This window comes from Megascapheus bottae, chromosome 13, assembly GCF_031878675.1.
Source record: "Megascapheus bottae isolate mThoBot1 chromosome 13, mThoBot2.hap1, whole genome shotgun sequence".
Taxonomy (NCBI): Eukaryota; Metazoa; Chordata; class Mammalia; order Rodentia; family Geomyidae; genus Megascapheus; species Megascapheus bottae.
This window is the reverse complement of record NC_143521.1, coordinates 39,511,264-39,523,369: the sequence shown is the minus strand read 5'-3', so window position 1 is coordinate 39,523,369 and position 12,106 is coordinate 39,511,264. Positions and strand designations below refer to the sequence as shown.

The following is a 12,106-nucleotide window of genomic DNA, read 5'->3' as shown; positions in this document are numbered from 1 at the left end:
TTCATATACGCTACTTCCTATATTTGCCAACAGTCTGCCAACTGTATTTCCTTTCACAGGCTTCTCAAGAATGGAAGGAACTGTTCGAATGGTAACCTGTTTATACAATTACTTAAAGATAATAGAAATACAATTTACAAATTAAAAAAAAAAAGAATGGAAGGAACTAGGTACAGGGCAAAGAAACGCTGTGAAGAACAGAGGGAATTTTCTAGTAAATGGTATTTTCCAGAAATTCTTTCCTCTTTTTCCTGCTAAATTTGTTTCATACTATGAATAAAATATCAAAATTTAGGCAAGAAAATGCCCTGCTGTTATTTCAGTCTTCCTTATACTCAAGGCAAATATTCCAAGTAAGAACCACATGGCTAATATGAGCCAGGCACTGCCAAAAGGCTTTAGACTCTACCAAGTCCACCCTTTCTGACAACTCTCCATCGTCAGAATGACTTTTGCCATTTTCTAGGCATGAGACTGAGGCTTAAAGCTGGCACCAACCACCCAGAGTCACCCACTAGAGAGTGACCAACAGATCATCTCTGGTCTATCTGCCTCCAAAGAAAATGCTAGACATAATCCTTCCTTCTTCAATGTCAAGTTTCCACCCAAACAGACAGATTGAATAGAGTTCTGAGCAATTTGCATAATCATTAGCGCAGCAATCACTTTAGGTTGTAAAGGTCACCGAAGGTATGGAGGTTCAAGGGAAAAGCCTACAAAAGATTCTCTCCTCAATGGAAAGACTTAGAAAAAATCATATTAAGTGAAGTAAGCCAGACTCAAAGGAACATAGGCTCAATGGTTTCCCTCATTTGTCATAATCAGTAGAAATCTTGAGCTCTCCTAGCAGAGATTTACAATAGAATAAAACCTAGATACCTAAGGCCATATAGTATGATGCTAAATGAAAGGACCTCCAGGATTTAGAAGCAAAAGCCATATAAGTGATTGCTGTCCTTCATGTACCACGTTATCTCTCATCTCTTTTGCTATCCCTTGGTTATCTCATATTGTTACAGTATTTCACCTTGTTATCTGATATGTTGTATGTATGCTTATTTGGTAATTTGAAATAGGATAGGGAAGGGGGGAAAACAAGATGAGGGGTGGGGGTGGGGGGAGGGAAATGGGGACCAAGACATGAGAAAGGGTATCAATGTTTGTGAAGTAATGCACCATCTGGCGAATATAATGTAACCCTTTTATTAATTACAATAAAAATATATGAAAAAAAGAAACTATAAAAAAAAAAGATTCTCTCCTCATGGGCATCATCAGGACTGTGAGGAATTGTAGTGCTCTCCATTTCTAGCACAGCAGACAGGCTCGGGGACTCTCAGAGAAACTCACTACAGGGCAGAGTCCACAATAATGTCCAAACTTCCATATAATGCAAGAAAACCCAACACGATTCTAGCATACTCTACAGAGAAAGGGAAGATTATCCTTTATTTAATCCAAGTCTAGATATTAGGAGGAAAATAACCAGTGAGCAGATAGGCCAAAGAGCTCCACAAACCCCCAAAATGACCTGCACGGGAGGAGTGTCTGTTGTTCCTAGTGAGTTACGTGATCATGTCTGATGCTACACTAATGTGGTCACTGAAACTGGGGCCAGTCAGCAGACAGGCCACATAATTAGAGGGCTGGAACTTTCTGCCCCACACACTGACCACTGGCAAGTGGGGAGTGAGGATAGTCTGGGATTGGAGATTAAGCTCAATAAAAACTCTTAAATAGCAAGATCTGAGGAGTTTCTGGATTTCTGGACATATGGAGGTAGCTGGGAGGTGACACAACACCCAACACTGACCTAGGGGCTTCTGTCACCCCACAGTTGCCCCTCCACCACCCAGTTACAAATACCATGCACTACATAGCTCTGCAGTTCCATTATTCCTGTTATATATTTTCCCCTAATAAACTATACCATCGGCTAGCGCTTGCCTCTGCTCTGCAAGTCACTCTAGGAAATCATCAGATCTGACAAAGGAGTTATGAGAATTCTCTGGACTCTGAGCTCATAGTTGACAAGAACCAGGGGCCTGGACCTATCATTGGCATCTGAAGAAGGACAACCTTATGGGATTTCCTCCTGGAGTCCTAGAATCTGGGACTCATTCTCAGGCAGAATCTGAAACACATTAAGTTGTAGGAGACTCAGAGTTAGAGAACTGCTTTATCTGGAAAAACTCAGTCTACACCATGTGAGGCTGCAAAGAAACTAAGTACATACCCTGCAGGTCAGCTGAGAAAGCACACCTGTAGGGGCTGAGCTAAAATTGATTTCCAAACTTAAATGTGTTGCTACTATAAACAAGAAATGACTAAAGATTAAATTTAAAATGCAAGGCAAAAAAATCAAATGTCATGGTTGTGAATATTTAAAAGTATGTGAATTCAAGCAAAGAAAACCAAAAGAAAGCAGTGCACAGTGGCTCACGCCTGTAATCCTAGCTACTCAGGAGGCTGAGATCTGAGGTACTTACCAGTAGGTAGTCAACTCAGGGGAAACTAAAGGCTACTTTACTTTTCAAAAGAAAAAAGGACATAAGTTTTCAAAGGAAAGAACAGCTCTACAGTTTCTTCCATGAACATCAGAGGATGGACTGGTGGTCACTTCTCTCCTAGTATGGCTGTAGGCGAGTTTCTTCCCCTGGGGCTCTGCTTTCTAATCCACAAAATGGGTTCCAAAGAGACCTCCTTGCCTGGCATTTTTGAGAATTCAATGCATGAATGTTCCAGAAGTTCTAGAAGCCCTTACAGTATATACTTTACTCCTTGGAAGAGAATAAGTTTACCATATTCTCTCATGCCACCAGGAAACAGCCAGAGGTGAAGGGTACAATCCTGCCACTACGCCACCCACACTGCTGCTTCCTTGGCTTTGGTTATGCACAACCAACTATGGTTCACGAATAGTAAATAAAAATTCTAGAAATTAATCATTCCTAAGTTTTAAATAACTTTTATTATAGGATAATACTATTATAAATTATCTTTTAAGTGCAAGGATGGATTTTATTCTTTTAAGTCTTTTGAGGACTACAAATTACAAAGTAAAAGCAGATTACTAAATAGAAATCTAGTAAAGAAAACAGCTCATCTGTGTCTTGAAACTTTATCATAGTTACTCATTTAACAAAGCTATCAGTTATAGTGTTCTTAAGATTACTGTTATTATTTCTAATTATATTACATATCATTCACTCAAGAGGATCTTTTAAATACCAAATTCGTCACTAATAAGAATGAGGCAATTTCTACTGAGTCTCTGGGTGGTACTATTTAGGCTATTTTCTTTTCACCAATTAAAAAAAAAACCTTTCAAATAATCATGTTAATATGCCTTTGCACTCAAAAATGTGGCTAGATTTTCCAATTTAATTTCTTATTTTTATTGTAACTGCTAATCTGAGTCTAGTTTATATGCAGTACAACTGACATGAAAAAACATAAGCTGATATGGTCTGGCATTCTTCATGGTTTCAAGTCTTGTCTGGGGTCTTGGAACATATTCCCCCACCTACTTCCAGATAAGGAGGCCTGGCATGTGGACTACAAGGTCCAAGTGCTTGTGATCAAACCCCAGCTGCACCAGTACAGAACTGGCAAGTTGGTTAGGCCAACAGGGGCTCTCAACATGGCATTCTCAACTGTAAAATGAATGAGTATCCAAATCAGTGTTATTAGTCCCTGGAAAGTCTGGAATAGGCCTGGTACATGGCCAACATTCCTGTACACCATCTATGTATGCACAAGAATTTCAGTCCCTGTCAAAGTTCTCAAAGAATTGATTTGGAAAATTTAACCAATGATCACTAGATTCATACAGCTTAGCAGCTGCCCCCATCAGAAAGCTCAAACCCAAAGCCCCCAAGCTGCCCCTGGCCTAGGAGACAGTGTGCAGGCACTGAAACAGGAGGGGAGGTCAAACGTCAAAAGCCTTGCTTTGTCATGGCTGACACTTAAATTCCCTGAACACATTCCTGCCCTGCTGCACTCCTGCGGCTGAGTTAAAGGCACTTGTTTTCCCTACACACAAAAGGAGAAGGCCTAATAGTGTGCTAGAGCACAGAACCTGTCCACTAATGGAGGTCTCTGGAAGACAGACGCAAAGCCAAGCATTCTGTCTGATGTTTTGCTGCTGTTGATAGACTTTTTAAGATTACATTTTCATTGTCTTTAAGTAGTTGTATAGGGGTTATCATGTTGCTAATGTTTTTATTTTAAATATCATTGTAGTTAAACTTTGGTCATCTGACTTTTGCAAGCTATAAAAATAAAAAACTGCAAATTAAAAGAGGAGAGGCAATACTTCCTCATACAGTAAGAGGAAGTAGGCAAAAGGTGCTTGCTTGCTGGCTATTCGAATTTAACCCCTGGGAGTCTTTTCTTTACCTGTAAAATAGGTGTCATCAGAATTCCTACTGAACAGGGATGTAGTGAGGATTAGGTGAGATGAGACACACAAATCACCTAGATCCATGGAAATCACACAGAGCACACTAAAAAAAAAGCCAATGAAAGTCATGCTAACTCACTATTAACTACAGTGAAGATATGGAACCAACCCAGATGCCCCTCAGTGGATAACTGGATCAAGAAGATGTGGTATTTATACACAATGGAATTCTATGCTGCCATCAGAAAGAAGACATTTCCCCATTTGTAAGGAAATGGAAAGACTTGGAAAAAATCATATTAAGTGAAGTAAGCCAGGCACAAAGGAACATAGGTTCAAGGTTTTCCCTCATTTGTAATAATTAGTACACATCTAGGACTCTCCTAACAGAGGATTACAATAGCTCAAAAACTAGGTACATAATAAGGTCATATAGGATGAGGCTAAATGAAAGGATCTCCAGGATATGGAAACAAGAGCTTTATCTTTTTGATTGTTGTTCTTAATGTACTTTGTTAATTCTCTTCTCTTTTGTTGCCCTTTGGTTAATCTCATATTGTTACAGATTTCCTGGTATATTGTATATATGTTTATTTGTCTATTTGAAATAGGAAAGGGAAGGGGGGAACCAAAGGATTGGGAAGGGATGTGGGGAGGGAAATGGGAACAAAAACATGAGAAGGGGCATCAATGTGTGAGAAGTAATGCACCTACTATCTGGAGGATATAACTGTAACCCCTCTATATATTACAATAAATATATACATATATATACATAATTAAAAAAAGAAAATCATGCTAACCCAGACAGAGCCCAACATATTGAGGAACCTCCTGGGCCGGGGGAGTGCTCTGACTGGCTAGTAAACAAAGGAGAAGGGAGGAGGTTGTCCTCAGGGAAGAGCTGAGGGTGGAGAGCAGATATTTACTGCTGAATACAAGGCATTTCAATTTTAGACCAAAGGCCCAGCTGTCTTAGTGCATGCAGGGTGAGTCAGCAGTGCTCACTGCAACAGAAACAGCCCAGGGGAAAGGCTTTGCTTTCAAACTCTCATGAGATCTCAAAGAACTCAAAGTATGGAAATCCGCAACTATTGAGAATGCAGGCGAGGCACCAAGGTACACTTACAATATTACAAGTGCACAGAACCTGCTCCAGTCTGGGTGTGGCCCCCAGGATTCATGTGTTAAAATTTTAATTCCAAAAGTTTTGTTCTAATGGTATTTGCAGCTGGGGCTTCTGGGAGGTGGTACGGTTCATAGGGCTCGGCCCTGGTGAATGGATTAACCCACTCACAGGTTAGTGAATGTGTGAGTTACTGAGGCAGACGTGATGCTAAGCAGATGCCTAACCAAGCACATCCCCACCTTCACAGACTAGCCAAATACAGCCCCGCTCTTTATAAACTACCAGTCTATGGGACTCAGTTATAGCAACTGAAAACAGGACAGCACCCTATTGTAATCAAGTTTGAATAAATCCTCCACTCAATAAGACGAAGGTTTAAAATGAGGACACCTAAAATCCACAGACTTTTAAAAGTCTTAAACGTCAAGACTACACAAATCTAAAGAGACAAAAGCAAGTACAAGGATCACCAGTGACAGACAAGGGTGAGTACAGCTGCACTTTGGGCTGATGGAGCACAATAAATGGAAATGCCCCTGGACTCTCTTATTTACAATGGGTGCAGTAGCTAATTATATCTTACTATTTTGTCACAAATCTTTAAGTGCTCCAAAAAAAAAGTGAATAGACATTATTTGAGTGCTGAAGCTTTTGACAGGTGCTAAATAAATAAATAAATGTGTGAAATAAAGAGGTGAATACTATGAAGAATCTCATTTCACAGAAGGAAACTGAGGCTTTTGTGTGGTGAGAGGACATTTTCCAAATTACAAATACTCCGGAAGTGGTGAGGTACAGATGTAAACAGAAACTCCAGAGCTGACTCTACAGCAGGGACCAACTAGAACCTAGAGACTCACTGAAAAGAGACATGTTCATGGTTGGAGAGTGCTGGAAGTTAAGTAATTAGAGAATTAAAGTGAAATCAGTATGAATCTATACAAACCCTAGAAGTCCTAAGCACCTTTTTAATAAAGAGAAGCTTGGTGCTGGTAGCTCACATCTGTAATCCTAGCTATTCGGGAGGCTTAGATCTGAGGACTGAGGTTCAATACCAGCCCAGGCAGAAAAGTCTATGAAATTCTCTATCTCCAATGAGAGACCAAAAATCCAGAAATGGAGGTGTGGTCTCAAGTGGTAGAGAATCAGCTTTGAGTAAAAAAGCTAAAAGGTATCACCCAGATCCTGAGTTCAAGCCCTAGTACTAGCACAAGCAAATTACAATGAATACAATTAATTACAACAAAAGGAGAATACAGAACTGTACTGGAACACTGAAATACATACCTTCATTTTTCATGATGTAGTGGACAATCTGCCCCACAGTGTCACTGTTTTCATTTACACTGTCATTTAATTCTGAAAGGCAAACGGGGAGAAAATGTCACATCTGGCCACCAGCAGCAAAGCAACTGGATATTCAGTCTTAAGAGACTGCGACCTCATTGAACAGCTTCCACAACGCTTAAGCACTCATGCCAAGACCCAGTGTCAAAGGTTGTGACATTGGTAGAATAACAAGCATTAAGAGAAGAAGGGGCCAGGAGTTTGGCCTAGTGGTAGAGTGCTTGCCTAGCATGCACAAAGACCTGGGTTCGATTCCTTGGTACCACATACATAGAAAAAAGCCAGAAGTGGTGCTGAGGACAGGCAAAAACAAAAAACAAAAGGAGGAGGAGAAGGAAGAGGAGGAGGAGGAGGAAGAGGAGGAAGAGGAAGAAGAGGAAGAGGAGGAGGATCAACAATGTCTTGTCAAGGTGAAATATCCAGGCACTGCCACAATGACACTATGGAAATACATAGATACTAGCCCTGAATGTATCAATGTCTCTCATATTCTTACTGAAGTCCTCAGGGGAGCCAGGCACGGTTGGCTCAAGCCTGTAATCTTAGCTACTCAAGAGGCTGAGATGTGGAGGGTAGAGGTTTGACGCCCATCCAGGCAGAAAAGCCCAAGAGACTCCATCTCTAACGAACAACAAAAGTTACAAGTGGTGGTAAAGCATCAGCTGTGAACAAGAAAACCAAGCAAAAGCATGAGACCCTAAGATCAAACTCTAGTACAGGCACCCCAAAAAAGAAAGAAAAAAGTCCTCAGGAGAAATGGAATTGTTTTAATTTCAGACTACTATATAAATGGAAAACAATTTTCTTTTTTTTCTTTTTTTTTTTAATACTAGTCCTAGGGCTTGTACTCAGGGCCTGAGCATTGTCCTTTGGCTTTCCTCAAAGTTAGAGCTCTGCCACTTGAGCCACAGCACCACTTCCGGCTTTTTTCTATGTATGTGGTACCAAGGAATCGAAACCAGGTCTTCATGCATGCTAGCCAAGCATTCTACCACGAGGCCAAATTCCTGGCCCCAAAACAATTTTCTTGTGCGGTACTAGGGATCAAACCCAAAATCCTGCACATACCAGGCAAGCATTTCACCACTTTGCGACAATCCCAACCTGAGACTATTACTTCATTGTTTTTTTTTTTAATTTGATAGTTATTCATCTATGTTTACTAAACTCTCATCCCTTTTTCCACTGTGCTTCCAAATTGCCTAAATGTTGGCCATGCTTATTTTCCCCACATGCAGTTTACTTTGGAAGGTTTCTGCACTAGCAACACATGTAGCAGTCTGAAAAAAACTCAAGCCTGCTTGATTATACTCCTTGGTTTCCCAAGGCATATTTCAATAGGAAGAGAGAAGGTTAAAATATTTTATCCTAATTCAGAGTCACTGAGCCAGCAGTGCAATGAACGACCCTTCCATTTACCCGGCACAGTGTCGTCTACACCCCAAGGCTGGGAGCCAGGGTGTTCACATGGACAGCAGAGAATCGGAGGACTGAGCAGCCGTACGGACATGAAGGAGGAGCAGCGGGAGAAGTTCCACTTTCTGTTGACAAACACTCGGCTTGGCTTTGCTAAGCTTACACATGACTCATCCTACAACGCTGTTCCTCCCCGGCCTCAAAGGTCAGTGGAGGTGGAAAAACCAACAGTCCAGCAAGCTGGCAAGAAAAGAAGAACCTCCCCTCACTGGTCCTGCAGGTTTGCTCTCCCGGGGGTGACCTACTCCAAATGTCACCTCTCTGCAAAAGACTGGGATGAGAAGCCGAGCTGGATATGGAGAACCTGCCAACCTCAGAGTCCACACAAGGACAGCTCTCTACAGGATGAGTGGAAAGAAGAAACAGGACTTTTCTCGGGCTTATCCCAGCACCATCTAATGACTCCATGAAAATGCAGAGATAAGACTGAAGCTCAGCTCCCCATCCTGACATACTTCCACAGCAGTCACCCAGTCGGTACTCAATAATCAGGATCTTCACTCAGATGGGGAAGACAGAACTTCCAGAGTAAATGGACAATGCCCAGGGCCTGAGGATCAGGGTTCGAAGCCAGCCTAGGCAGGAAAGTCTATGAGCCTCTTATCTCCAATTAAACAGCAGAAAGTCAGAAGTGGCATTGTGGCTCGAGTGGTAGAGACTAGCCTCAAGCAAAAAGAGCCCAAGGACAACGCCCAGGCTCTTAGTTTAAGCCATACAACTTGTTTAAAGAAGAAAGAAAAGAAAAGAAACCCAGGTTACTTACCTATCTTTTCCACCTTTTCCTCCTCAACTTCTTGCTCGGCCTCCGTGGTACAGCGATAGCCTTTCTTCTTCAGCAGGTGGCAGATGAAGACCCCCAGAAGCCCCATGATGAAGAACACAGGGACGAGCGCGTACGCAATGTACTCGGGGTGTCCGTTCCCCGTGTTGTTGGTGGGCGATGGGGTGGTCTCCGCTTTGGAGTGCAGCGTGCGGCTGCCACCCGTGTCTACAGACAGGAACGTGAATCGATAGGTTAGATGGCTGGGAGAGGTAAACATAAATAAATAAAAAATAAGGAAAAGAAAAAGTAAAACCCCTGATTTCCCCTAGGGGAACGTCTGCACTGGATCCACAGGCCACATCCACGCTGAGGGTTCTGGTGGCAAAGGGTGAGTGAGACCCCAGGTGTGGGCTAAAATAGTCTGAGTCATCCTGTTCCTGCCATCCATACACTGGATCCTACCTGAACTGTTGTTGGTGCTCTTTTTTAGGGCTGGCTTAGAACTCACGATGTAGCTAGGTTTTCCGTAAACTCATGACCTTCCTACCTCTGCTTCCTTAGCATGGTGGGGCACCCCTGTAATTCCAGCACTAAGACTCAACAACAACAACGAATAATCCTCTTCATGGCAGCTTCCACTTCATCTCTGAGAGTCCACAGATGGTGTGTGGAAGGAGGGTACAGGCTTTATTGAACAGTCCGCGCAGAACACGTACATATGAATTAGGTAGTGTAACAGCATCGTACTTCGTGGGTAAGAACTCTGGACTCAGAAGACCTGGGTTAACTATCCAGTGCCATTTCAGAGCAGAAAATGACAAGAACAATGACTCAACACCTCAATGCCTAGGTTTCATAGGAAAGGGGCATATTTCACATCTACCTATAAAGGTCAAACAAACTACTGCAATTTCTGCAACACTGCCAACTATACCAGTGCCTGTTCCAGAAGGTTTTATGTTCTTAAAGGATTTAATAAACTAACATACTACAGTAGGAAAAGAAAAAAGGAAATATCAGAAGTGGTCTGAGTTTTGGCCCAGAGTAGAGATATAAAAATTTAAGTCTGTGCCTTTGTTTATTCATATCTGAGTATAACTATAAACTTTCTGCAAGTCTTTTTATGTGCCATGCCTCTTGTGAGCCAGGAGCACACACAACTGTAAGATACAGCCAACTGGGGAGTAAAACATGCTGAAGAGAGCACCTGCAAAGAATTACGGCCTGGGCACCTGAAGGGAGAATGGAGAAAAATGTGGCATTTGGCTGGAATGAAATCTCAGCATCTGAATTATTTTGATTATAGAATCTAGGATGAAGTGTGTGTGTGTGTGTGTGTGTGTGTGTGTGTGTGTGTGTGTGTGTGTGTATGCGCACGCGCTGGTAGTGGGGTCTGAACTCCAGGCCTCTCATTTTTGCTTAGCTTTTTCTGCTGACACTCTACCACTTATGCTATGTCTCCAGTCCCAGCTTTGTGCTAGTTAATTAGAAATAAAGAATCTCCTAGATTAGTTTGCCTGAGATGGCTGTCACCACTATCCTCAGGTCTCAGCTCCCTAAGTAGCTAGGATTACAGGCATGAGGTACCAGCCCCTGGATGAATGAACCTTTCCAGCTTAGGGAACTTCACAAACACTGTTTAAGACACCCAGGAGCTAGAAAGGCAGAGATGTTTAGCCATAAGCCTCCTCAAGAAAGGGTTCTTTCCTTTCCTCCTCTCCCTGCCCCCCAGGAGAAAAGGAGCAGTAGTGTCCAAACTGTCTTAGAGATAAACACTTGGCCTGAAATGGCCACAGCAGCACACTAGTCATCAAAAGCAAGCTTAATTTGCAAACCAAGAACACAAGGACTATCTACCTCTCTTTCATGTGAAATTATCCATTATCTCTGAACAGGAAAGGAAGTGACTAGTTTCTGCAGGCTGTAAAAGGATGAATTCATTTTGTTATCAGGTAACCTCCAGAATCTGAGAGAGCACATTCTGTTTGGATTTCCCTTCCAAGAAGAAATGATACCTATATAATAAACCACATCCCACATAATGTGGACTCAATCAGCAATGAACTGTGGTTCTCTAAGATTGTAATGAAGCTGAAGTCTTCCTACAGTCATGTATTTTTATTGCGCCTTTCCTACATTTAAAAACACAAACACCACTATGTAACAACAGCCTACAGTAACGTGCCGCCCATGTCAGTGGCCTAAGAGCAACGAATGGTACTATATGGTCTAGTGTGACGCAGGCTATCCATCTAGGTCACCCACCAAACTAGTCAGCAATACACCACTCAATATAAGTAGAGTATGCATATGTAAATAATTTATGCAAATATACTATCTACAATGTGATTTAACCTCAAACTTCGCTTTATTTAAAAACCAGAAACACTAAAAGAAAAACTAAATAAATACTTGATAAATGTATAGATGTTTGCATCCGTGCAGAGAAAAGTTCCAGGAAGTATTCACTCCAAAATGCAAACCCTGAGTACATCAAGGGATTATTCCTTGAAAATTTATTTCTGCCAGGCAGAACCAGCAAATAACTAAGTAAATAAAGAGTGATTTCTGCAGTATCTGGAGTCTATCAGCTTTGTGATTAATAAAATCTGAAGGAAAAAACTTAAAAAGAAATACTTCTTTTACAATTCCAAATAAGATTTCTTTCTGTTTCTATCACATATTCATTATGACAGGAGCAAGGGAATGGGGGTATCTTCCTCAGACTATCTCAATAAAGACAGGTAAGTCTGAAGTGCTGATGATTCTTTTTTTTGCCAGTCCTGGGCTTGAGCTCGGGGCCTGAGCACTGTCCTTAGACTTTCTCAAGGCTCGAGCTCTACCACTTGAGCCTCAGCACCACTTCCAGCTTTTTTCTACGTATGTGGTACCGAGGAATCGAATCCGAGTCTTCGTGCATGCTAGGCAAGCACTCTACCACTAGGCCAAACTCCCGGCCATAATTAAGGTTTTTTGCTGTTGTTGT

General features: G+C 41.8%; 1 protein-coding gene across 1 annotated transcript in view; it reads right to left on the bottom strand.

The window, feature by feature from the left end:
- Rell1 (RELT like 1) overlaps positions 1-12,106 on the bottom strand; it is a 54,334-nt gene that overhangs the window by 17,582 nt on the left and 24,646 nt on the right. The window contains exons 2-3 of the mRNA XM_090343727.1: positions 9,121-9,345; positions 6,822-6,893 (exon numbers count right to left, since the gene is read on the bottom strand). Coding sequence (XP_090199853.1) covers positions 6,822-6,893; positions 9,121-9,345 — 297 coding nt within the window. The remainder of the gene's footprint in view (positions 1-6,821; positions 6,894-9,120; positions 9,346-12,106) is intronic.